This window comes from Herpailurus yagouaroundi, unplaced genomic scaffold (assembly GCF_014898765.1).
Source record: "Herpailurus yagouaroundi ecotype Mexico unplaced genomic scaffold, PumYag 250, whole genome shotgun sequence".
Taxonomy (NCBI): Eukaryota; Metazoa; Chordata; class Mammalia; order Carnivora; family Felidae; genus Herpailurus; species Herpailurus yagouaroundi.
In genome coordinates this window covers 12,887,915-12,915,155 of record NW_024412467.1, presented here as the reverse complement: position 1 = coordinate 12,915,155, position 27,241 = coordinate 12,887,915, and the positions used below count along the sequence as shown (strand labels likewise).

Here is a 27,241-nt window from a genome sequence, read left to right as displayed (position 1 = left end):
GGAAGGGGCCAGCAGAAGGAAGGCTCCAGGCAAAGTCAGACCTTGGATCGGAGAAAACAGCTGTGAAAACAGCAGGCTCCAGCCCTGACCGATCAAACCCAGGGCTGTAGGGCCTGCCTCCTCCATTACCCAGCGAGGACCCACACAGACATCAGCTGGCCGTCCGCATGCGGTCGTGACTCGCGGCCTGCTCACATGCAATGATAGAGTGTCGCCTGGACGATCTCCTTCCCACAGGGGAAGGCCCGTTGTTGCAGACTGTGAGGGGCACTAGGCATGAGCACAAAAGAGTACCCCGGTATCTCCTTCTCTTTGATGAGCTGGGACTAGGCCTTTCCCCAACCTATCCGGTGACATCACTTCCCGTGAGAAAAGTAGGGGAGGCCTTTGCCTCTGCGTGGGCTCTGAACACGGCTTCAGAGTCAGGCTGACCAGTCTCAGTGTTCTAGCTGTTGGAGTCAAAGTCTTTCCATTCCCTGTGCCTCCGTTTCCTTGTCCGTGAGATGAGGGAAATACCAATCGCCCCCTTAGAGCTGCTGCAGAGGACGTGGTGCTCACAAAGTGTCAAAAGCCATTCCAATAGAGAGTAAGGCCACCCTGACCATTACCATCAGTGCCCAAGTGTTATGGGCTAAATCGTATCCCCCAAAATTCATGTTTTGTGTTGCTAAGCCCAGGACCTCAGAATGTGACCATATTTGGAGATAAGGTCTTTATATATACATTTTTTTATGTTTATTATTTTTGAGAGAGATAGCATGAGCGGGGGAGGGGCAGAGAGAGAGAGGGAGACGGAGAATCCAAAGCGGGCTCTGAGCTGTCAGCACAGAGCCCGACATGGGGCTCGAACTTATGAACCGCGAGATCATGACCTGAGCCGAAGTCGGACGCTCAACCGACTGAGCCACCCAGGCGCCCCTGGAGAGAAGGTTCTTTGAAAAAAAATTTTTTTTAACGTTTTATTTATTTTTGAGACAGAGAGAGACAGAGCATGAACGGGGGAGGGACAGAGAGAGAGGGAGACACACAATCGGAAGCAGGCTCCAGGCTCTGAGCCATCAGCCCAGAGCCCGACATGGGGCTCGAACCCACGGACCGCGAGATCGTGACCCGAGCTGAAGTCGGACGCTTAACCGACTGAGCCACCCAGGTGCCCCGAGAAGGTTCTTTTAAAGAGGTAATTAAGGTAAAGGAAGTCATTGGGGCCCTAACCCACTATGACTGGTGTTCTTGTAAGAGAGAGAGATTAGGACACAGACACACTCGGAGGGAAGACCCCGGGAGGGCACAGGGAGAACCTGGCCGTTTACAAGCCAAGAAGGGAGAAGCCTCAGGAGAAACCAGCCCTGCCGACACCCTGACCTTGGACTTCCAGCCTCCAGAGCCGTGAGCGCACGAACTCTGCTGTTTAAGCACCACCCCGGTCTGCGGTCTCTCGTGACGGCCGCCCACACAGACTGATACACGCCAAGGTTGTCCGTTATTCTCAGCAGAGCTGATGCCCACCCAGCATGCACCAGTGTCGAAGCGGGGCCAGCGTCACATATGAGTGGGGATATCACCTCTAAAATATTTCAAGTGCTTTCAGCATCCGCCCCTCCACACACTCGTTGGTCTTGGATGGTGAGGGAATCAGCCTGGGCTGCAGAAATCAGCAAGAACATGTCTGCTTCCTGCCCGCCTCCCCCCGCCCCCCCCTTTCCTCTTGCCTTCCCTCCTGAGCTCGCACAGCTCGGTGCCACCAGCCCCCTCCTTCCTCTGAGGCATGTGCCTGGTGACAACGTGCTCTTCTGCAGGGGGGCACCTCTGAGCAGAGCCGTTGCTAGGCCCTCACCTGAGAAGCCCCACGGGGACGCTGTCTTGAGGACTAGGCCAGGGTTGCCACGACAACAAGCATGCTCGCTCTTTGCTGGGCCCCCCGTTCGGTCTTTCCAGCGGTGGCAGCGCCATCCAGTGAGCACACAAGAAGCCCAGAGGGATGTCACCTGTGAAAGAAGTTGTGTCAGAGCACCAGGTGGGCCTACACCCTTGGCTCTGTCATGGAGGTAGCCTTTCCCAACATGTTCCCCTGGAATGTCTGCACCCAACACTAAGTGCCACTTTGATGTGACATTCTCTTTTATTTAGAATTTTTTTAACGTTTATTTATTTTTGAGAGAGAGAGAGAGAGAGAGAGAGAGAGCGCGAGCGTGAGCGGGGGGAGGGGCAGAGAGCAAGGGCGAAGCGGGTTCCAGGCTCCGAGCTGTCAGCACCGAGCCCGACGCGGGGCTCGAACCCACGGACCGCGAGATCGTGACCTGAGCCGAAGTCAGACGCTCAACTGACTGAGCCACCCAGGCGCCCCGTGACGTTCTCTTTTTTGTAAGCTTGCTGGCTGCACAACTCGGTGGAATATATTTGCCCATGGTGCCCTAGACCCCTTCATGCCCTCTTGGGTAGCAGGAGGAAGGAATGCAAGGGACCTATCAGTCTTAAAAATGTGCCCGGGGACAGCCGCCAGAGGGTTAGGTCACCCACTCACCACGGGCTGTTCAGCCTGGCACTGGCCTCCATATTTGCCCCTGCCACCGAGGTATACGTGACAGGCAGTAAGTATGCATTCCTCATCCAAAGATAATCCACAACAGAGGTCGGATCCAAGAATAACCAATAAAACCCTTTCTAATGGAAGGTAACCGCCGTGGCATCCCTCCGGAAGGGCAGGGTACTCCCAGATGGCTATAATTTAGCTCCTTTCCTCTCCTCATCTAAGGTGAGCCAAGGGTGAGGCAAGCTGAAAAGAATGCCTGAGCATTCTTTGACCAAAATAGGAGGGGGGAAAAAAAAAAACAAAACAAACTGAAGCACGTACTGTCCCTTCCCTCCACGGCTGCACCAGCTACCTCTCCCCGGCTCGTCGGGCAGCCCGCGCTCCTTCTCAAACAAGCATGTGGGCTAATCGACCAACAGCAGCAAAGCAGAAACAACCCGGCAGATCAGACCCCACAGCCCTGCCAAGCAAACCAGGTTCAACGTCAGAGCTCATTTGGTTCTGTCTTTTGAACAGATTCCTGAGAACAGCAGTCATCTCAGGAATTACACAGCACAAAACACCCAATATAGGGGTGCCTGGGGGGCTCAGTCGGTTAAGCGTCCGACTTCGGCCCAGGTCACGATCTCAAGGTCCGTGAGTTTGGGCCCTGCATCAGGCTCTCTGCTCTCAGCACAGAGCCTGCTTTGGATCTTCTGTCCCCGTATCTCTGTGCCCCTCCCCACTCATGTTCTCTCTCTCTCTCAAAAAATAAACATTAGAAAAAATAACAAAATAAACCACTCAATATAAAGAGGCCAATATAAAATGCATAAGAATGCCATGTCCCTGACAACTCTCCCAAAAGTCTGGTTCTAAGAGTCTATAGATGATGTTCTCCTCTCCTTTACAGATAAAGGCTTTAATAACAGCCCAGTGCAAGCTTCCTCCATCTCCAGAAGTCTGCTACGTACCAGGCAGGCTACTCTGTCCCCTAGTCAGGCTAAAGGGCATTAAACCACTTCCAAGTGCCTAATAACATGCCAAGTGCTGTGGGGAAACTGGAGAAAAACCAACCATGGGCCCTTTTCCTTAGCATTTGCAATCTGGAGGGAAGAAAAGATGTGCATATTTGGAAATGACTCGAGATGGCAGTACGGTCCCGCTGGATGGAGTGCCAGATTGTGTGACGCAGATCTGTGAGTGCTAGAAGAATCCGGAGAGGGCCAGAGTCAGCCAGCCCCACTGCAAACCCAATCGACTGAACAAGACTGACTCAAGAGGCCAAGAGCTGAGCTGTTTGCCTTAAATAGAAAGCTCACGGTGATCACGGCTCACTCGGGCGGGGCACGCTGCCTAGCTTGGGGCTGAAGCAAGCAGGTCTGAGAGTCGCTCTATGTGGGTTCAGTTCCTGGCCCCCGCCCCCCACTCGCTGGATGTGTAGCCCTGGGTCCCTCACATGACCTCTGGGTGCCTCCACGGCTCCATCTGTAAAATGGAGACCAACAAAGAGTGCTGACATCGTTGGGCTGCCGTGGAAACGTTTCAGCACAGTGCATAGTAATACGCTTCATAAATGTTAGCTGTTATTATCATGGGCCTGAACGTCTAAAGGGGTTAACAGCAGGCATCAGGATAGTCGGTCGAAGTCAAAAGACACATCACGTAAGTAGAACATAATTTTAAACAAGATTTTCTTGGGTGGGGGTCGGGGAGGCCCTAGATTCCCAGGAATATGGCGTCAGTCAAATATGGCGTCAGTCAGAAGAGGCTGGTACTCAAAGTAAAGGCTGTCGTAACCCCAGCTGATGCAGCGGCCAGAAACGGAACTGGCCTGCCGTTCCTGCTGCTGGTGATCAACGGCCACAGCGCCCAAGCAGGGAGGAGAGGTCTGTGCTGAAGAGAAAGCGTGTCAGGGATGATGTCCCACAACACCCAGCGGCAGGGAAGGAGGAGGCTCTCTGCTGGAAGGACCCCCTCTTCCCCCTGCACTGCCTACCTTCAGATCCCTCCCCAGCACCGTTGGCCTCTTTGGTGAGCACGCTTAAAACATGCGTCGGCAGCTAGACCCGAACGACCATGTCCTGGTTAAAGTTGGTCCCCTCCCCTCTTGAACAGACGGGTCTCCTCATGGGACAGTTCTAGAACACGCTGGACTACGAAACACACGGCCAGCCAGTTTGCCCTGCCCTTCCAACCCGTCGACCCCTTCGACACTGACATTCCCTCCGAGAGGGGGGAGTTGTCCTTACGGAAACAGAAGCGGAGTCTCTGACTCACCCCACCTCTTCCACCCACCTAGCCTTGGCCACTCAAGCTCCGAGCACAAAACCTAGTTCTCAGGAGGTGGATGCCACTGGGCAGGCAGCTGCCAACCTCGATGCCTTCCCACACCTCATCTTTCCTTAGGGCGAGGCACCTGTCCGCGTCCTGGATCCGATGGGGGCTTGGCCTAACCTCCACACAGCATCAGGTAACAGCCCAGAGCCTCTGCGGTTCTGGGTTCAATAGCCAGACAAGCTGACCCACTGGATGGCTCACTTTCTCATCACACGAATATCTGCTCCGAGCTGTGGAAGTGGCTACTTGACACGAAGAACACAAAGCACGCACTTGAGGGCTCGGCACATGCTGGCCATTCGCCTACCTGATCGTTAGCATCATAATCTGTGTGGTTATCATGACCAGCCTCCAGGTGTCTATTCATCCATTCAACAGACACGGACTGTGTTTCTCTAGCACCAACCACGCGCCAGGCACTCGTAAAAGACAGACGTGGTCCTCAGCCCTCATGGAATTTAGGGTCTACAGGCAGGGGCTGGGGCTGTTGGCCCTGGTAGGCCCTTGATTTTTATCCGAAGGGGAGTCTCAGAACAGTTTTAATCAGGAAACGGTAGCTCATATAGATGCATCACGCTTCTCAGGTTATCCACAATCAACATTTTATATCTATCCTCTATCGAGCACTCACCATATGGCGGGCTCTGCACTAAGAATTCTACCTGCGTTATCCAGCCATGGCTACCCACAATGGGAGCTGGGCTGACGGCGGTGGGGACAAAGACAAGTGGTCAGATTCAAGAAGGACATGCTGGTAGAATGAAGGGGGCCCAGGGAAGAAACCAGCACAGACCCTGCCCCTGGCTTCTCAAACCTCCCCATTACCCTCGTCGTCATCCCAGGTCACGATTGTCATCCACGCCAGGCACCAGATTAAATCAACTTGTCAACGTCCTTATAAAGCACCTACCATACACACTGCGCTTTGAAAGACAACGAGTTCACTAACAAGCCCGTGCTAGGTTTCTCCGTGCCCTAGAGTATTCCAGTAATCCATGCTTGGGTGCTCCGCCTTTACCTACTTTCGAAAGCTGAGTTAGAAATAGGTTCCAAAAGAACCCGACAACTGCCGAACGGTCCCACTGATTTAAGTCAGCTCCTAGAGCAAAAGCGGAGACTTAGACCACAGGCTACTAAGTACCAGTACTGTTTACTGACCCAGCAGTGCTGCTACGAGAGACGGGCATCACCTAGCACGGAGGGCTTTTTATTGGATCATGCAGCCTGTCACGCACAAAGACCCACAACAATGTCAGGCTCAAAGCAGCAACCAAGCCCTGAGCCTGGGGACAGCGTCTCGTAAACACGGCAGGGAAAGCGTTGCTAGAATATGGGTTCTTTCAGCCACAGCATGAGTTTCGCCATCACTTGCCACATCATCACTGAAACAATAATGCAGGCCTGCGCTGGGACCTGCTGGGAAACCAGTAAGTCGAGAGAGCTGAATCCACCCCTCCGTGTAGAGCACACACTCGTGTCAGTAAGAACATTCCAGAAACATGTCAGTACATTCCAGAACATGTCAGTAAGAACATTCCAGAAAACATGGACCGCTTTCATCAATGTAAGGATGAATTGACTGCACAGCAGGTGTCAGGCACATTGAGAAGATGGAAACAAGGTAAGAGGGAAGAGGGGCTTTCTAAAGGTGAAGGCCTTGGGGCTCCCACCCTCTTCTGCCTGGAAGAACGTGGGTAGCTCGTAGGCAAGAAGAAAGGTATTCAGCCCCAGACCTGGCTTAGGCCTGTCGTTTTTGGAAGCCAGCCACGCAAAAATCCAAGCAAGACACACAGCCTGGGTGACGCGTGGCTGATGAGACAAGGTCCTTTTGCTACATATGAAGCTGTTGGGGATGATTCTCCCGGCATGGAAGAAGTTTTATTTTCTTATCCCACCCTTCAAGCCATGAAGCTTCTGATATCTTGAAAATAATGAATATGGATGTCCTAAAGGGGGGCACAGAGAAGCCTGCCCTGAATTCAGACCTGGGCCACCACTTGTAGGAATCTCTCTCCTGGAAGTCCAGAAGAGTGGCTTGATCAGTCACCTCTGCTGTATTTCTTCTTATATTCTTACTTAGAGGTGTAAGATGTTAAAGCAGAAAGGCATCTTGGAAGTCAAGCTCAGACTCCAGTTAAAGCTTAAGAAGTAGTCCCACCATCTGACACCGGTTGAATGAAAACTAAGTTCTTCTGAGCACTGGTCAAGCAAGAGTCTTCCTGTTATCCTGGGAAATGTTTCTCAGTCCCTTTTGCTGATATCATCGATAATACAAAGCCCCAGAAGGAAGTCAAACAGGCAGAGAAGCCAACAGACGTTTCAAATGCATCCTTAGCAACAGCAGTCAAATTATGGGAAAAGCCCAAACGTCCATCGACTGACGAATGGACAAAGAAGATGTGGAATATTACTCGGCGATGAAAAAGAATGAAATCTTGCCATTTGCAGCAACATGGATGGAACTAGAGGGTATTATGCTAAGCCAAAGAAGGCAGTCAGAGAAAGACAAATACCGTATGATTTCACTCATATGTGGAATTTAAGAAACACAACAGAGGAACATCGGGGAAGGGGAGCAAAAATAAGATAAAAACAGAGGGAGTCAAACCCCAAGAGACTGTTAAATACAGAGAACAAACTGAGGGTTGCTGGCGGGGTGTTGGTGGGGGGGTGGGCTGAATGGGTGATGGGCCCTAAGGAGGGCACTTGTTGGGATGAGCACCGGCTATCATATGGAAGTGATGAATCACTGAGTTCTACTCCTGAAATCATCACACTGTATGTTAACTGACTTGGATTTACATTTTCAAGAGTCGAAACAAAACAAAAAACAAAACAAAAACAAAATGCCTCCGGACGAAGTGTCTGTTCCCTGTTTCCTGGTCAGCCCGTGTCGTTGGGGAGCTGCAGCAGGTGGTTCCTGATTTTGTTTTTTTCCCCTTAATTTCCCATCCAGCAGAAGGCTTGGCATGGGGGGGAAAGGGAGCAGATGGCTTTTGCTCGAGGCCAGGCTGCCATGTTGGACCTCTCCTGCATTTCCTGTTGAAGAAAGAACGCAGAAAGAAAGACTCGTGCCAGTTGAAGGGGTGAGTGTCTTTCCAAAGGAGATGGCTGTGATTGGAACCTGGAGATCAAGATTCCAAAAAAGGAAACAGGCTATTTTAAAAGCTCTTACTTTGCCCTGTGGGAGGGAAGGATGCCAGAGAGCTGCCCGGGACTCTACTGGCCAGAGCTCTACTCCCAAGGGACAGAGTGATGGCAAACGACACCTGGCCTCCCTACAGCGTAGGATACCAAATGGGCCACTCCTGGATCTCCACGTTTTAAAACGGGACCTCAGGGACACCTGGGTGGCTCAGTCGGTTGAGCGTCTGACGGTTGATTTTGGTTTGGGTCATGCTCTCACGGTTCATGAGATTGAACCGTTTGGGGCTCCGCGTTGTCAGTGCAGAGCCTGCTTGGGATTCTCCCTCTCCCTCTCTCTCTGTCCCTCCCCCAGTTCTCTCTCTCTCTCTCTCTCAAAATTAATAAACAAACATAAAAGAAAAAACAAAAGTGAGACATCAGATCACACTGCCCTCCTGCCAGCCACCCTCCGATGGCTTGGTGGCACCCTGAACAGAGAAGCCCCGAATCCTTACCATGGCTTACTGAGCAGTCCTTGATCTGCCCCTCCTCCCACACAACCCCACACCATGGCCCCTCGGCCCCTCGGCCCTCTCCCCGTCCCTCGTTCCCTCCCAGCCCACCGGCCTCCTCTTTGTCAGGAACACGCCAACACATTCCCGTTTTGTGCTTGCTGTGGTTTCCACCTCCAACATGCACCCTGGGAATGTCCCCAGACATTCACACATGTCGCTCCCTCGCTTCCTTCCATTGTCTGCTCAGCTGGCACATCTTCAGAGAGCCCTTCTCTCGTGACCCCAGGAGGCCAGCAGCCCCCCCAGCCCCATCACTCTTGGTCCTCCCCCTGCTCTGCTTTCTGCAGGGCCACCATCATCCCCTTAGGGGACACCATCCCCCACAGGAAGGTGTGTGACCTCCGTGCGGGCAGCGCTTGGTCTGCTTGCTACCCTGTCCCCAGTGACAACGGCTGGGACACAGAAGGCATCCAAAACATACCTGCTGGCTTGCGCGGAACTGAGCCCATGCCTTTCAACCTGGCCTGGAGGAAGAAAACTTGATTTTCACGGGAAAACCCAAGGCCGGCGGGCCCCCCTGACTTCTCTGTATACACAGGCTTGTTTCCAAATATATATTCTCCCATTTGTCCGCATCGGCGCCATTTTTAAAAGGCGACACCTCACCCAAGCCTTCGGACATGCCACAAGGAGCCAGGCAGAGAGACCCGGTGGGGAGGGCTCAGCAGTGGAATCCCCAGGGAGCGGCTCTCCTCCCGCTCAGAGCCCACGCGTGGCCCTGACCCTCAGGAGAAGACCCCCTCCCGTCTCCTTCCGAGAGACCGCTAAACTCGAGAGTGGAATGCTAAGGAGGTTAACAGTGGGAGAGAAGCAGGAGCAAAGGTAAAAGCTGCCATACACCAGGATGGCCTCCAGAACCCTCCTGAAAACGTCCCGACTCCGTGGGAATAAAGGCAGAGTTTTTCCTTTCCAACTTCGCATCGGATGGACGCCCAGGAGAAGACCCGACGTCCTTTCTTCTAAGTCTCTAGAGTAAACTAGACAGTCCTTTTAGCTCTCTGCACTTCTGGTTAGGCAGCTGGCTGATGCCTCTACTTTGACAAAGGACTGATTTTTCAGAGTCTTTAGGAAGAAGTAGGCACAGGCACGTTCCTCCTTCGTGTGGGAGTAGAAGCTGGCTCTAAAGCAAACCTGCACGAAGCATGTTCCAAGCGTGTTTTTTTTAAATTCCATGCCCAGTAACTGTGCTCTGAGAAATCCACTCCACACGGGATGTCATAAATCAGGCAAAAAGTTACATGCTAAGATAGTCATCTAAGCACATTTATACTAGAAAAAAGAGCTGGCAACAACCTAAACGTCTGAACATAAGAATTATTTTGTGTGTAAAATTCTTTAAAAAAAGAAGGTTTTTTTGAACATTTATTTATTTTTGGGAGACAGAGACAGAGAACGTGTGTGGAGGGAGGGGCAGAGAGAGGGAGACACAGAATCCAAAGCAGGCTCCAGGCTCTGAGCTGTCAGCACAGAGCCCCACGCAGGGCTCGAACTCACAAACCGTGAGATCGTGACCTGAGCCAAAGTCGGCTCAGATGCTCAACTGACTGAGCCACCCGGGCGCCCCTTGCGTGTAAAATTCTTAGCCCAGTGCCTGGGACACAGTGAGTATTCAATAAGGGGTAGATATACAACCTGTGTTGTGAATAATTACAGAAAATGTGGTATACTAGATGATGAATAATTTCTTAAGCTTCCCCTCCCCCCCTCCATTGGTGTGGCCACATGCATACCAAAATCTGAGCGAAAGAAATACTTGAAGAATTACCTTGCAGTGGGAGACTGGATATCTGCCGGTATTGTCAGAAAAAGCCCCATCAAATCTTTTTCCACCAGCCCGAGCCCCCTGTATTTGACCAGTGCACAAAAGGCACATGCCGCCCCCAACACCTGTTTTCTCTCCCCTGACTGCGGCTTTATTCATCTTTACTAGCCTTTCCTCTGAGAGGCAGCGGAGAAAAACCTCATTCTGTAATTCAGTCAGCATCTTTAGCGTCTCTCACTTTTTGGGACTTGGCTAGGATGAACGTCACAGGGGCTGGACGCCCCTCCTGTCTAAGGCGGGTCCCTGGAAGAGTGCAGAAGGGTTTGCTGGGCATGCCGAGCCTCCCTCTAGGGCTGTCAATCAAACAGACCCAGCAACTGGGAAGCAGCCAGGGGCGAAATCCGAACTTACTAGCTGCAGCTCCTTTGAGGAGAAACGCATCCAAGGGATCCCAGGGAACGGCTGGGGCCCCTCCCCTTTTTCACTTCTGTACGTACATCCAGGTGCAAACACATTTGCACACGCAGACCTACTCACACAGACACACATGTGAAGACACGACGCACAAATAACGCATGCACACGCAAATACACAATACACAGGATCGCCCTCCCTTTTCCGCTAATGATGCCCTTCTCCTGGGAATGCTGCAATCCAACCCTTGCGTTCTAGTGACAACAAAAAGAGCCAGAAGATTCAGGGTGTATGACGCCGTGAAAACCCCAAGTGCTACCGTAGCTGTGGTATTCCGGTACGGCCGGAAGGGACTGGAGAGACAGGCCCCCCTGCAGAGAAGGGCACTGGGGTTCCTCAAGGGATGCTGGGTGCCCCCAAGATGCTGCAGCACAGACTCTCTATTCCTTCCCCAGTAAATCCCTCCCTCCACCCCCCACCCCCCCCCCCCCACTAACCACGAGTTAGTGTCACTAACACCTCCCCAGGACAGGTGCAGACGCTCCCAAAGAGCAGAGTGGAGATGCTTAGCGCATGTCCACACTTGGACCCTTGGCAAGTGAGTCACTGTTTCAGGCAGATGAGAAGAAGAGAGAAAGAAAAAGGAAACCCACGTTCCTTTCGATTGAGATAATTTCTATTTTAGAAAGCCAGCTAGCAGAGTAGACTATGAATACGAATGACTAGCGATTTCACCCCAGGAAGTATTTTAAATCCACCTTGCTTTTCTTTTCCTTACTTTTCTTTTCTAACTTGTATTTATTTAAGTAATCTCTGCACCCCACATGGGGCTCGAACGCACAACCCTGAGATCAAGCATCGCGTGCCCTGACTGAGCCGGCCAGACGCACCCCTACCCCCGCACCACCTTGCCTTAATTGGTGGTTTCTTCAACATCCGATGCTGCTTGAAATGCGGATTCTTCCAGGAGGGAAAGCATGTGTGGGAATGAACGTGGCACCCACAAAGTGCTGCACCCCTTACAGCTGGTTTACTCAAAACTTTCTTGCCACCCAAGTAGGTGACAGTCTGCTTCACTTCCAAAAGAAATCAACAGGCAGAAACCCCAGACAGCATTACGTTTGAGGACACATCCAAAGTGCCCAGCGAAATGCCTGGCAGGCAAAAAGCAACATAAGCACCAGACCCCCTCGCTCCAGCATTCGAGTGAGACAGACTCCTGACAGCTGAAATTCATATGCAGTAATGCTGACAAGGACACTCCTGAGAAAACAGGACCGGTCCATTTATTGAGCACCTGCTGTGTGCAAAGCACTGGGCTAGCTGCCCTCCAGAAGGGTCACGTGTCGCCCTGAGAGTACAGCTAAGCCCACTCTCCCATACAGGGGAGGATGCTGAGGGCGCTCAGGCTGCGAGGCCAAGGTCATTCCATAAGTAGCTCAGTACACGACACCCTACCTCCCTAGCTCAGCTTCTTTACGTGCAAAGAAAACTCCTGACCTGCAGATGTGATACTTCTGTTCCCTGGGATGCCGACTGAATGCACTGCTCTCATTTTGCAGGCACCAGGGAGCGGGCAGCCGCAAGGGCCCGGAGGCAAGCAGAGGGAACGACACCCCTGGGGACCGAGAAGCACAGGTCAGGGTGGATGGGTGAGGCAGGGACTCCCTCCAGCAAGGGACGACCCGGTACCCTGCAAGCAGGATGGGACTGGGAGCCAAGCAGCAGAGGACAGAGAGCCCATTGCCAAATGACACAGGCTCTTCGCAGGGCTCTCCTGCTTTGGGAATGAATGGCTGGGAGAGTCCACTGGGGAGAGAACACAGCCCTGGTGCCAGAAGCTTGGGGTTCGAGTCTCGGCTCCTCTCATTTCCTGTGTCTTGGGGCAGGTTATTTAACGTCTCTGGGCCTCAGTTTTCTCCTCCATGAAGCAGGAATAGGACGGCATTTCTTCTGTGGTTGTTGTGATGAGCAAGACTACGGAAAAGCATTTTCAGAAAACACAGGAAGCTGGAAACGGCCCCGGTGTGGTTCTGTGGGAACCCGCAGAATGAACCAGAGGTAGCAGAGGCCCCCAGCATGCTGAGTTTTTCCAGTCTGACTCAGTCGTCTGGAAATTACATTCTCAAGGTCATGCAGAGTCTGCCCAGAACCCAGGGCCACGTGTCTTCGCACACAAATCAAGCCCCTGCAAGCGAGAATGTGTGTGCAGGACGGCTGGCCTTTCGGAAAAATCCAGAAACTGTGCAAGAATCCAAATGGACAAAAGGAGAGACTCGAGGGAGGTAGCAGAGGCGAGCAAACTGTAAAGAGTTCAAAACACGATTTTTTTTTTTTTTTGCAAGGACCGCTTACAGAAAACTTCCCTGATGCTTTTGGGACACTCGGTTCACTGAAGTCTGACGCACCCACGTTTCACAAATGCCCGACTGCAGTTGGTAAGGAAGGAAAGTCTGTGCCAGCATCTGCTATGCCGGGAGCTCCCTCGGTCTGTGAACATCTGAGAGGCCCGGGGGGCGGGGGGCGGCCTGCTGGGCACCTCTCCATCGTTAGCGTGCCCCAGGACATCAGACAGAGCCTCCTGACCCTGAGGCCACCAAGCATGGGATGGGACTACCAAACTTTGAGGCCAATCTTGCCAAGAGAGAAAACCGACCAGTCCCTGATGGCAGGCTGCTGACTGCTCCCTTTTCAAGCAGCTCGGAGCCGGGCAGAGCACAGAGTCCTGACAGCACGCCCAGCGACAGCAACACAGTCAACATTCAAAGACACGCAGGCCTGGGCTGTCTGAGCATCTCGGGGCTGGGAAAGTCCAGGTGGGAACCAGTGACTTTTTCCTCCCAAACATCTCTGAATTCCACATTCCCTTTCCTTCGTGGCATTAGAAAATAAAAGGGGGTTGGGGAGGACGCCGGGGAGGCTCAGTCAGTTGAGCCTGCGACTCGTGATTTAGGCTCAGGCCATGATCTCACGGTTCGTGAGTTCGAGCTCCGTGTGGGGCTCTGCGCTGATGTGTGGAGCCTGCCTGGGTCTCTCTCTCTCTCTCTCTCTCTCTCTCTGCCCCTCCCCTGCTCACATGGGCGTGCTCTCTCTCTCTCTCTCAAAATAAACAAACTTAAAACGAAGAAAACAAAAGGAAAACCAGCCCACGTGCAGTGTGTGGAGAAGGCTGGGTCCCAACCACATGAACTTCCCTTGCACTGGTCCCAGTGCCTCTTCTGACTAAACGTGAGCCTGGCTGGGTCCAGGGTGCCACCAGTCGCTGAGCCCCATGAAAACGGGGCGCTGGAGAGGAAGTGAGGAGGGCGTGCACGTGGAGGCTGGGGGAAGTGCCACCCAAAGCCCCGCGGCAGCCTGTGAAGACACACACTTGACGTCTCCATTTTCCGGTCCCCTTCTCAGCTCGGGCACCCAGGGTGACTGCGTCGGCTGCTCGTTTCCACCGCCTTGGACACCCAGCATGTGAAAGACGGCCTCAAGTTTAAGAAGAAAAAAGGTTCAAGGGTTCACATCGTGAGGCTGAGGTGTCTCAGCAATGTCTCCAACGGAAGCACAGGGAACTTTCTCTGAGGGAGTCCGCCAGCCCGTGCCCCGCTGGGGCGGGGGAAGGGATCACCTACGCCCCCGCACCGCCCTTCCATGCTTCCCGCCTGTGACCTTCCATCAGGGGCAGAGAACTTTCTGATCATTCAGCCGCTCTGATCAACTTCCTGCCTTGCCTTCTGGTCTGCTTAAAAAGTACCGTGTTGGGGAGCCTGCGTGGCTCAGTGAGTCTGACTTTGGCTCAGGTCATGATCACACGGTTCGTGAGTTCGAGCCCCGCGTCAGGTTCTGTGCTGACAGCTCAGAGCCTGGAGCCTGCTTCGGATTCCGTGTCCCCCCCTCTCTCTGTTCCTCCCCCGCCCATGCTCTGTTTCTCTCTCCTTCAAAAATAAATAAACGTTAAAAAAAAAAAAAAGAACAGAACAGAAAATAGAGTGTAATGCATGGAATAAAGGAAGTATTACCCTGCAAAACTTCTTTTATATGTTCATATATTTATATATTTTATAACATATGTAATATGAATATCGTACATATTATGTGTTATTTATACGTATGTAACATATGTTATTGTACAAATATGCTGGTGTGGAAATATTGGTTTGGCAAACTGTATTTTTCGAATGTGATCACGTTACTTCTAGTCTCACATATTCTAGAACCTTGCCACTTCCGGATGAAGAATTAGAATCTATGGCTCTCCTCCTGAATTTAGGTGGGTCTTTGTAACTGGCACAATGGGAAGAAAGAAAAAAAAAAAAAAAAGCAGAAGTGACACAATGTGACTTTGAAGGGTCAGTAATAATAAAAGGTGATGCAGCTTCCAGAAGACTCCCGCTTTCTCTCAGGATGCTCTCTTACAGAATCCAGCCACCATGCTACGAGGAAGGCCAAGCCCCACGCAGGTAGTTTCTGCCAACCATCCAGGCTGAGGTCCCAGAGAAGAGCCAGTGTCAACAACCAGACAAATGAGTGAGCCTTCGAGTGATTCTAGCCTCTTGCCCTCTTTAGAGCTACCCAGACGATGGAGCGTGGAGCAGAGAGGGGCTGTCCCTACCAACCCTGCCCAAATTACAGACCTAAGACCTAAATATATGGCTGGTATTGTTCCAAGCCACTAAGATTTGGGTTAGCTCATTACGCAGCAACAGAGAAGCAGAATCAGTCAGTGGGTTGCAATATAAAACATACATTATCTCTCACTATGGATCATGTTAAAAAAAGTTTGGGAAACATTAGGGGCACCTGGGTGGCTCAGTCAGTTAAGTGTCCGACTTCAGCTCAGGTCATGATCTTGCGGTTCATGAGTTCGAGCCCCACATCGGGTTCTGTACTGACAGCTCAGAGCCTGGAGCTTGCTTCAGATTCTGTGTCTCCCTCTCTCTCTCTGCTCTCTCTCTCAAAAATAAATAAACATTAAAAAATTAGGAGGGGGAAGTGGGTGGTGGGCATTGAGGAGGGCACCTGTTGGGATGAGAACTGGGTGTTGTATAGAAACCAATTTGACAATAAATTTCATATTAAAAAAATAATTAAAAAAATAAAAACGGGAAAAAATTTTTAAAAAAAGTTTGGGAAACATTGAACTAGACCATCGGTACAAGGGAAACTTACATGTATTCACACATTTTTCTATTCATTTATTCACTTATTTACTCTATAAACATTTACTGCACCTAGTACTATGCTGGGCATATTTTTTTTTTTTAATTTTTTTTTTCAACGTTTATTTATTTTTGGGACAGAGAGAGACAGAGCACGAACGGGGGAGGGGCAGAGAGAGAGGGAGACACAGAATCGGAAACAGGCTCCAGGCTCCGAGCCATCAGCCCAGAGCCCGACGCAGGGTCGAACTCACGAACCGTGAGACCGTGACCCGGCTGAAGTCAGACACTCAACTGACTGAGCCACCCAGGCACCCTGATGTTTTTCTATTTTATTTTTTTTTATTTTTTATTTTTTCAACGTTTTTTATTTATTTTTGGGACAGAGAGAGACAGAGCATGAACGGGGGAGGGGCAGAGAGAGAGGGAGACACAGAATCGGAAACAGGCTCCAGGCTCCGAGCCATCAGCCCAGAGCCCGACGCGGGGCTCGAACTCACGAACCGTGAGATCGTGACCTGGCTGAAGTCAGACGCTTAACCGACTGCGCCACCCAGACGCCCCTATGCTGGGCATATTAATATACTATTTATCCCATTTTCCCAGCATCCCTGAAGGAGCCAACCTCAAAACCCAAAGCTTGGCAGAAACCATTGATGTTTGCAGCCTGTGCTCCCAATGGCACATTTCACAGAAAAAGCCACTGTCTCCACTCTCGACATTCACAAACATCAATACGAAGGTCATGTCTCCCCGCTGACATCCTCGTTCTCCTCTGTTGGGGGCCTTCTCCCTCATCACTGACTCAGCCCCAGCCTGTCCCTCTGCACACCAGGGAGCTTCAGAACCCACCCTGAGCAGCCCGATGTCAACACAAGAAGCTACAGGTGCAAAGGTACAGATCAGTCAAGGAACAAAAGACAGCCACGGCCCCAACTGGCGACCAGATTTCGTCTTGGCCAGATGACTTTCCAGAGTGATAAGACTCTTAGGAAGCCAAGAGAAGGGGGAGCTCCTATTTCTACGTCTACTCTGATACTTCTTTCAAAGTGAAACTTGAGGGAAGTTTCCCCATCTGGTCCCTTCACCTCTGTCTCGGCCCGCTCAGGCTGCCGTAGGGCTTCAGGCTGTGGGGCTTCAACAGCAGACATTTCTGCTCACAGTTCCGGAGGCTGGGAGTCCGAGATCACCATGATCGGTTCCCGGCGGGAGCCTCTTCCTGGTGTGGAGACGGCCACCTTCTCCTATACCCTCAAATGGGGGAGAGAGATCATCCCTCTGGTGACTCTTCTTAGAAGGGCACTAATCCCATCATGGCGGCCCCACCATCCTCATGACCTCATCGAAACCTACTTATTTCCCCGAGGCCCCACCTCCAAAGACCATCACAATGGGGGTTAGGGCTTCCAGGTAAGAATCTGGGAGTGGGGGGGATACAACACTCAGTCCACGGCACCTTCCTCTCCTCGGGACACATGGTTCCTCTTACAGCTCCACACCTGCCAACGGCCTGTGCACGATCACAGCCAGCCGCTAGGGCTGTTCTGGGAGCGGGCAGCACAGAGGATTGTGCAGCCTCTATCTCCTGCCTATCTTCCCGTCTCAAGCCCTGACAGAGGAGCCCACTGAAGCTGGGTCCTGAGAGAAGGCAGAAGACGTCAATGAACAAAGCAGCAGAGAGCCCCCGACCCACTTCCTCTGAGGATCCCTGGTCATAAAACACTTCCTGTCAATGGTCACCGGTCATGTGTGCAAGTTAATTAGAAATATGACCATTTACTCACCCAGCCCTGGTCTGTTCATCAGCATGTGACTAGGCCACGGTCTGCTTACAACAGGGTTTCTCAACAGCAGCACGAGGGACATTTTGCACGGGCTCATTCTTTGTTGGGGGTGGGGGGGTGACTGCCCCGCCCTGTGGGATATTCACAGCGGCATCCCTGGCTTCTACTCACTAGATGCTGATAGAACCTCCTTAGCTGGGACAACCAAGTTTACCTGCAGACATGGCCAGATGTTCCCTGGGGGGCAAAGTCTCCCCCCTGGGAACCGGGTTGACCCGCAGGAGGGAGTCCAGTGGTGGGGAGAAGGCCACAGGGGTCCTCCAGATGGTGTCCACTCTCTCTCTCCCCCTCCACCCACCTCGCATCACATTCTGTCTCCTCGGTGAGTTTCCCCTGCCTTCACCCAGCTGCCTGTGGCTTCCTCCCACTCTGCCACGAGGATCAGCAGAGAACAGATCCCTCCTTTCAAGCTTGATGGGAGGCTCAGTCCATACAGCATCACCCTGATCCAGTTCCTAGAGGTGTTGTCTGCAGACCATTTGTTCAAAAAACATTTTCAGCGGGGCACCCGGGCGGCTCGGCCGGTTAGGCGGCCGCCTTGGGCTCAGGTCATGATCTCGCGGTTCGCGAGTTCGAGCCCCACGTCAGGCTCCGTGCTGACAGCTCAGAGCCTGGAGCCTGCTTCGGATTCTGTGTTTCTGTCTCTCTCCGCCCCTCCCCTGCTCAGGCTCTCTCTTTCTCAAAAATAAAAAAAATAATAAAAAATATTGAAAAAAAAGAAAAAAAGAAAAGAAACATTTGCGGAGCCTCCTTGAACGGCCTCGCCAAGTCCTTAAATACCAAGAGAAAGTAAGCAGAGACCTGCGAAGCACCATGTCCTGGGAGAGCCTCAAAGTCACAGACAGACGGCTTCACAGCATGGCAAACCCAGGAGTCCAGCGCCCGAGTCGGGGCTCAGGCTTGAAGGACACGAGGAAGGAGTCGATGTCCCCCAGGGAAGCCATGTCAGAGCCACAGCTCCAAAGTCCAGTAAGAAGCAGCCAAGCAGGTGGAGCAGGGAAGGCCTTCCTTGAACAGGGGGTCGGAGGAGGCACAGTGGGTTCTTGGGAGAACAGGATGGGGGTCAATGTGCTGCAGAAACACCAGGGGGGAAAAAAAAACCAAACAGCAAGACAAATGTGGCTAGAAAGCCAGAGGCCTAGAGAATTTGCCACACGCTCAGCCAATGTCTGAGGCACTTCAACTGACAGGCTACCTGTGGCAGCAAAGGTCACTCCACAAACTCACACAGTCCTGAGAGGCATGGGTTCCCCAACCCAACACCGCCAGGGCAACCTCAGAGCTGCTCCTTTCTAGAATTTTCTCTCGTGGGTATCTTCGGGCACAGGCTGTGTGCTGTACTTGTTACCCTCTCTTACAAGACCCTTCTTGTAAGAAGCTGGGAGTCTGTCAACCTCTAGCTACCTACCTGAGAAGGGGGTGCCAATAAAAAAAAAAATCAAGCAACTAAACTCAAGCACAGAGGAACAGAGAACTCTAGAGGAAAGTATCTTTGATTTGTAAGAAATGATGGTTGTCGGGGCACCTGGGCAGCTCAGTTGGTTGAGTATCCGACTCTTGATTTCAGCTCAGGCCATGATCTCACGGTTCGTGAGTTCGAGCCCCACATTGGGCTCTGTGCTGGCAGCACAGAGCCTGCTTGGGATATTCTTTCTCTCTCTCTCTCTCTCTCTCTGTCTCTGCCCCTCCCCTGCCCACACACTCTCTCAAAAAGGAATAAACATTAAAAAAAAAAAATGATGGCTGTGGTTCTCTACATCCTTTGCTTGCATATCGTGAGAAAGTTATCGCGTGAAGCCTTGGCACCTGCTGTTCCCTCCACCTAGAATGCTGCTTGCTCCCCATTCTCCACCCTCCTACGCATCCTCTCCTTGCCAACAAGGCTTGCTTTGCTAATGGCCTTCCCCAGACCCCTAGTGTATGCTCTTGTCTCTTGTCACGTCTCATACTATAACTGTAATTAAATAACCGACTGTGTGCTTTCCTCCACTAGACCAATAATCTCCAAGAGAGAAAAGCCTGCGACTATCTTGGGTACCACATCTCCGGATGGGTCTGCCCAGGTGCCTCCAGCACACCAAGCAGTTGTTAGACTGCTGAGCTATCTCTGTACTGGCTGGTACCCGCCACATGCCTTGCCTAGGACTCAGACTCGGTCCAAACTCAACAACGGGTGTTCACAACAGGGGTTCATTGTCCTTCCTGTGGACAAAGGGCAGGCCCTCAGAAATGGGCTAGCCTGGGATTCTCAACTCTTGCCTTTTATCCATGGCTAACAGGCTGAGAAAAATTTAGTGTCTTCCCCAACTAGTTTTCTTCTAAAAACCCAGTATTATAAATATAGTAGTTGGGCAGTGGAGAGTATGACAGAGAGGATGTCAGCTTGTGTTCATGTTTCCCTGTGTGATTAGAATGCTAATATCAGGGGCGCCTGGGTGGCTCGGTCAGTTAAGTGTCCAACTCTTGATTTCAGCTCAGGCCATGATCTCACGGTTTGTGAGATCGACCCCCACGTCAGGCTCCAGGCTGAGCATGGAGTCTGCTTGTGATTTTCTCCCCCTCTCTCTGCCCCTCCCTTGCCTGATCATGCAAGCCTCTCCATGGGGTGGAGAGAGAGGGAGATTAACAGTTCGTGGTTTATTCTTTGGAACGTCTGAAATTTGAATCACACACATGTACTTCCTGTACAAAAAAAAATACACACACACACACAAATGAAACAAGTGTTGAAAAATTAAATTTTGGAAGTAAACAAAAATTATTTTTAATGTTTATTTATTTTTGAGAGAGAGAGAGAGAGAGAGTGAGTGGGGAAGGAGCAGAGAGAGAAGGAGACAGAATCCAAAGCAGGCTCCAGGCTCTGAGCTGTCAGCACGGAGCCTGACGCAGGGCTCGAACTGGCAGAACGTGAGATCGTGACCTGAGCCGAAGTGGGATGCTTGACCGACTGAGCCACCCAGGCGCCTCAAACAAAATTTAATTTTAAAATGAAAACAAAATAGGGACGTTAAAAAAAATAAAACAAATCTGACACTACAGGGTATAAAATGAAAATAAGTTTTCCCTCACCGATCCCTGTCTCTTCCCCAAACGATTATGAACAGTTGCTTGTATAGCCTCCTAGAATATTTATCTTTTTAAAATAATTAACCTAAATGGGAGCATGCTATGCATGCTATTTCACACCTTCACTTTTCACCTAAAATCTTGGGAGATCTTTCCATATCCGTGGATATGTATCTGAATTCTGGTTCTACTTGCTGTATATTATATCGTATTAATATAGCACAATTCACACAACCCATTCCCCTACACATATACACTTAGGATGTTTCCAGTTATTCAACATTATAACTCAGGCTGTAATAACCAGTTGTGCCAAAATAGGTAAACGAATCCCCAGACGTGAAGGGAATTGCAGGGGTGAAGGGTAGGTGTGACTTGAACGTTGCTATTGCTGCATTGTTGGGCATGTATTCAATCACTGCACGGCTTTATTTTCTCCATCTATAAATCAGGAAAATATTGACGGGCTATCAGGTTTCTCCCGTAAAAGGCTTGGCTAGCCTGAGAAATACAAAGCAGGGTCATTTAAGGTGACATTCACTCAAAGGCACTGCGTTCATGCAAAAGCTCAACACAGAACTGTATCTGGGGCCAGACACTGGGCTTGGCTGGAGGTCCAACGGCATGAGCCTCAGTGGCCCTGGATGGCTTGTGGCCAAGTAACAGGTCTGCCTTGCCAGGAGGGCTTTTTGCTTTCCTCCTAAAATCACTTTCAAAGCCAAAAAGGTGCTCTCATGAGTAAGGTATGAGAGAAAGGGGGAGCTTGACCCAAAGGCAATGGGTCTCAGTGAAGGCAGCGTTAAAGAGTTCCAGCCTCAGAGCCAGGGGTTTAGGAAAAAAAAAAAAAAAAACAAGAAAATGCAAGAAAGTTGGATTTCTGCTACTTCTCCCTTGACCTTAATCCACTTTTGAGTTCCCACAATGAGACACCAAGCCCCACTGAAGGTTTAGCTTTGAAAACGTCCTTCCTAGGGACGTTTGCTAATGGCCTTAGGTGCCTGGGTGGCTCAGTGGCTCGGTTAAACATCCGACTTCGGCTCAGGTCATGATCTCGCAGTTCAAGAATTCGAGCCCCGCGTCGGGCTCTGTGCTGACAGCTCGGAGCCTGGAGCCTGCTTCGGATTCTGCGTGTCCCTTTCTCTCTCTCTCTGCCCCTCCTCTGTTCACACTCTGTCTCTCTCTCTCTCTCTCTCGAAAACAAATAAACGTTAAAAGTACAGATGCCCTTTTAGTCCTGATCTCTCTCAGTCGGCTCGCTGAACACAACAGACTCCCCAGCTATCACATAACAGGTGGATGTACGGCAGGGAATACCCCACAGGCTAAAATACTGATCACGACCTTTGGCAGTCCCTGCTTGCGTCTGGTGACAAGCCGCTGCACCCTGGACAGGATCAATTGCTGGTGCACTTGAATCTGGGGAAGAAAAGACACTCCCCCTCCCCTTCATTCAACAAAAATCCATTACGTCTGTGCTGGGCTGGGCTCCAGGGTTATCGATGTTTAAGATGCATGAGAGGAAGAGGAGGCAGAAAACACATACATGTGGAGACAGAGAGACCCCCAAGCCACGCAAACCACGTGCTGAGCCTTCTGTGGATGCTGTTCCGTGCGTCATCTCATCGGTTTAGCTTAATAGCGAAGATCCTTAAATGCCGAGTGACAACGTGACGTGATCAAAGGGGTGAGTCATCCTATGTACAGAGAACTCTGAAAGCCTCAAAGGGCATGTGGTGAGTCAATAAGCCTTCACCTCTACTCCAATGCGTGATTCTGTAGACCTAGTCTGGATGCCCCCCTCACCCCCACCTGGATGCCGCCCTCACCCCCACCTCCATCCACCGACGCACCCATCCCAGTGAAACCTAGAATAAAGAAGCGGGCACGGCACGTTTATGTAAGAAGGAGAAGAGACAGTTATTTCGACGGCGAAGGCAAGAGCAATGAAAACGTTGAGGAACCGAGGATGCAAATTATCTTCTTTACAAAGAAAATCACTTATAATCATACAGACTCTTAACAGATCTTGTAGGCCATGACCGGCTCCCGAGCCTGAGAAAATACGGTGCCGTCTATGAACATAAAATTTTGCCTTCCCAAACACGAACAGAGACAAGTTTTAATTTTAAGACACGATGATCCGTCCCTCCCCAGAAAAGACATTAATATTAATTATATAACATTATACATGACATATTTTGCACATATTACATATAACATTCATATATTAATCTATGTTGCTGAGCATTTATGGACTTGACATTCGTATGATTTGTATTATTTCTAAGCTTTACCGCCGACCACCCTGCAACATAGGCACCGTTGTCCCCATTTTACAAATGAAGAAAAACTGAGGTTCAGTGGCCAAGTCCTGACCTAGGATCCTAACCCAGACCTCCTGAGGTCAGGACTTCATCCACGCCGCATGTTCTCATGACCCTTTGCGCTGTCCCAAACGCGGCCCGGCACAGGGGTGAACATCTGGCCCCAAGCAGGTGTCAGGAAAACCCCCCGAACCAGCGAACCTGTGTCACAGCCGGTACTCTGGTGAGGGTCCTAGCTGATCATGTTCCAAGAGAATTGTTAACCCAGACACGACGCGTGAATTTTTTCTAATTGATGTTTAAGAGGGCGATACAGACACCTACTAATATTCCAGAGGTGGACGTGATTTTATATCAGGGAGTGAGAGTAAAATCACAGAAACAGGGGCCCATTTGCATTCTTGACTTCTGGAGACATCCTCCCTGCAGTCACAGCCCTCGGGACTTAACTGTTCCAGATGTGCTGGGTAGGAGGGTAGAGACATACTATTCAACCTTCACTCACATTTGATTCTCTGGAGACTGCCCCCTTGTCAAACACTGTAACAGGCTCAAGTTTTAAGCAGCTATTGTAATGCCGAGGCAAATGAGAGGGAGGGTCAAAGAATAAACAATTGAAAATTTAAAAAATGGTGATGACGAATCCCTGAGATTTCAAATGGATTTGGGCGTGCCGACAAGTCTGAGAAAGTCAGACAACATCAGCACCACTGCCCCGTGTGGGCCTGACCCAGAAGGGGCTCTGATGCCCAACTCTCCTCTACAGCACAGCTGCAGGCTCGGAGGCTGTCAGTCTGTCTGTCTCCAATGCACCAACTCTTATCCAGAGCCTTGGACCCGAGAAATAACACCAGTTCTGCATTTCAGGAGGGTTTTGTTAGTTTGCTTCTTTTGCACGTAAAGAAGCTGAGCTTGTAAAGTTGGGTGCCGTTTATTGAGCACTTACTATGTGCTGGGCCCTGCACTAAGCACCTGGCACATAATACTTCCTTCTACCTTCACAGGGACCATCTATGTTAGAAAATATCATCCCCATTTGACAGATGAGGGAACACAGCTACCGAACTCCTAAACTCCACGGTCTTCCATCAACAGTCGTTCTCAGCGTGGTTATCCACTGTGAAGGGAGAAGACGAATTCTTTAAAAAAAAATACCCGTGCCTGTGTTCCACCCCCAGAGATTCTTATAGGCTTGCTCTAGGGCGTAGCCTGGGCACCCAGAGCTTTAAAATCAACCTGGGTGACTCTAGGGTGCAGTCAAGATCGAAAAGCCCTGCGCTAAGGCAAGTACGTGGAGGAGGGAGGATCTGGACGCAGGTCCCTCTAATTCCAGAGCCTGAGATGGCAACTGATCTCTGCAGCCCTCCCTGCTGCAATTAACATTAGGCCCCGCCAGTCGATAATAATTGTTACAGGAACGCCAAGCGAGACTAGTTCTGCCATCGCAGGCTGCCCAGGTCTCCCTGCAGCCAACTGAAGGGTTAATGTGAGCTCTTTGTGAACCGTGCCCACCTGGACTGTAATCCGTCGATCTGCAGACGACCGGGCTCAGAGCCCTGCCCCTGGACAGCACCTCCTCCTTCTAGAAAAGCAAGAGCTCAGACGCTCTCCCGTTCCAGGGCTGGCTGGGTCTCCTGGCAGCCATTTTGCTAACAAATGTTTGCAGAAATCAAAACCAGATATGTTGCCTATTAAATCAGAGAACAGCTTTCAATGTAAACAGCACTCGGGTTATGATCCAAACATCCGTAGCCCATTTTGAGAAACGCAGAGCCCTCTAAGACTTTAAAAGAAGTGCTTATGTTGTTATCTTTCAGTGCTTCCGCTTTGCCTGGTGTGTGTCTGCCCCGTGTGTGTCTGTCCCGCCCTCCGTACATCCTCCACTCACTTCTCTTCCCTGGTGTTCCCCCCCACTGGATAGGCAGGAACCACTGCAACTACCTGGGTATCCAGACACACTGATTATCTCATCTGCTAATCTACAAGTAATCAGACCGCGGCAGAGAACTCATTCCACGATTCACATCGGCCCAGGCGGATGTAATTTCACGATATCCTGAGCATTTAACATTAAGTTCGCCTCCCCCAGCCCTCCCTACTAGCTAGGGGTAGGTAGTGCTGTGCCCAGATGCGTGTCATGATCTTGGGGTTTTATGAGTTCCAGCCCCGCACTGGGCTCTGCACTGGCAGCGTGGAGCCTGCTTGGGACTCTCTCTCTCTCCCTCTCTCCGCCCCTCCCCCGACTTGTGCCATCTCCATCTCTCTCAAAATAAATAAACTTAAAAAAAATTTTGGGGGGGCTCCTGGCTGGCTCAGTCGGTTAAGCATCCGACTTCGGCTCAGGCCATGATCTCGCGGTCCATGAGTTCAAGCCCCACGTCAGGCTCTGTGCTCACTGCTCAGAGCCTGGAGCCTGTTTCCGATTCTGTGTCTCCCTCTCTCTCTGACCCTCCCCCGTTCATGCTCTGTCTCCCTCTGTCTCAAAAATAAATAAACGTTAAAAAAATTTTTTTTTAATTTTTTTAAATAATGAGGAGCAAAATGGGGTACAAACATGTTTGATATGAGCTCATCGGGCAGGGAGGTGAAAGGGTAAGAATCTGTATGCACCCCAGGTGGCCGCACTGTCCATCCCTGTGTTCAAATGGTTTGCTCTTGTTCGTGGAAAAGTGACTAAGGCCATGGTGTCATGGAAATTACCAGACTTATCTTACTGACCATTTCTGTTCCAAACTAGCTGTGACCTCAGGCAAGCACCCTAAAACCACTCGGGGCCCAAGTTTCTTTCTGTATTCTGAGGCAGTCTCCAGCCCCGCAGGTCCGTGAGCACCAACACAGAAATTTGCTCTCCCTGTGTCCTCACACACTCCTGTTGCCACAGCACACATGGGGGCTTTGCCCTGATTTCTGAGCTGGTGAGGGTTTGGGTGAAAAGCTGTGGGGGAAACAGCAAATCTGAGATCACTGCAAATGACACGATCTCTTCAAAATGAAATGCGGCAGGGGTGCCTGGGTGGCTCAGTCGGTTAAGCATCAGACTTCGGCTCGGGTCATGATCTCACAGTTTGTGAGTTTGAGCCCTGTGTGGGGCTCTGTGCTGACAGCTCAGAGCCTGGAGCCTGTTTCAGATTCTGTGTCTCCCTCTTTCTCTGCCCCTCCCCTGCTCACGCTCTGTCTCCCTCTGTCACTCAATAATAAATAACGTTAAAAAACATTTTTTTTAATGAAACGCGGCACAGGGAACTGACAGGTCCCACAGAGAGAGACACCTGCCAAGAGGAAAGGAGAAGATATTTGAATTTAGACTTGTCTTCAGTTTCATAGTCCGTGCAAAAGAATTGCATCGTCTCAGCTCCACTAGAAAAATCAACCTCCTCTAATTATCAAGTGAATCCCCTAAACCTAACTTGATAAATAATACAAATACCAGCCTTCCTACAACAGCACATTTATTGTCAGTAATGCAGTAACAGACCAGCTTACGTGCACCGTAGAGGGGATTAAACACGGGCAAAGAAACAGAGCTCAGCCTCTGGCAAAAGGCAAAGTGGAGGAAGAGGGAGGAGGGAGGTCGTTAGCATTCTGGTAAAGGAGAAGTCTGGCAGCGTTCCAAGCCCGCGCTCCTGTCTCCATAAAGGACCAGATTTCCTGATGCTTCATGAGCACCACTTTTCACTTATACTAATATGCGAATATTCAGGAACTAATATGCATATCAACAAGATCTAGACACTGCCATGGCCATAATCTATTTGATGACTGTAATAATGTTTGCCCTTGTACTGAGCCCTTAATCTTTTTTTTTTTTTTTTGTCTATTATTTATTTTGAGAGAGAGAGAGAGCGCACACACGCAAGTTGGGGAGGGGCAGAGAGAAGGAGAGACAGAATCCCAAGCAGGCTCTGCACCATCAGCTCAGGGCCCGCTGTGGGGCTTGAACTGAGGAACTGTGAGATGGTGACCTGAGTCGAGATCAAGAGTCAGATGCCTTGGGAGGGGGGATGGGCTAAACGGGTAAGGGGCATTAAGGAATGTACTCCTGAAATCATTGCTGCGCTACATGCTAGCTAACTGGGATGTAAATTAAAAAATAAATTAATGAATCTGAAAAAAAAAAAGAAAAAGAGTCGGATG

General features: G+C 50.7%; 1 protein-coding gene across 8 annotated transcripts in view; it reads right to left on the bottom strand.

The window, feature by feature from the left end:
* Positions 1 to 27,241, bottom strand: part of GFOD1 (Gfo/Idh/MocA-like oxidoreductase domain containing 1) — a 119,145-nt gene that overhangs the window by 47,557 nt on the left and 44,347 nt on the right. For 2 of the 8 annotated variants that reach the window (XM_040460461.1, XM_040460463.1), the window contains one exon: positions 1,835 to 1,985. The exons of 3 other annotated variants lie outside the window; for them this stretch is intronic. In XM_040460461.1, the coding sequence (XP_040316395.1) occupies positions 1,835 to 1,985 (151 nt within the window). Of the gene's footprint in view, positions 1 to 1,834; positions 1,986 to 8,971; positions 9,437 to 10,315; positions 11,131 to 27,241 lie in introns of those variants that run through there. 3 more of the 8 variants (XM_040460462.1, XM_040460466.1, XM_040460465.1) reach the window with 3 other exon arrangements.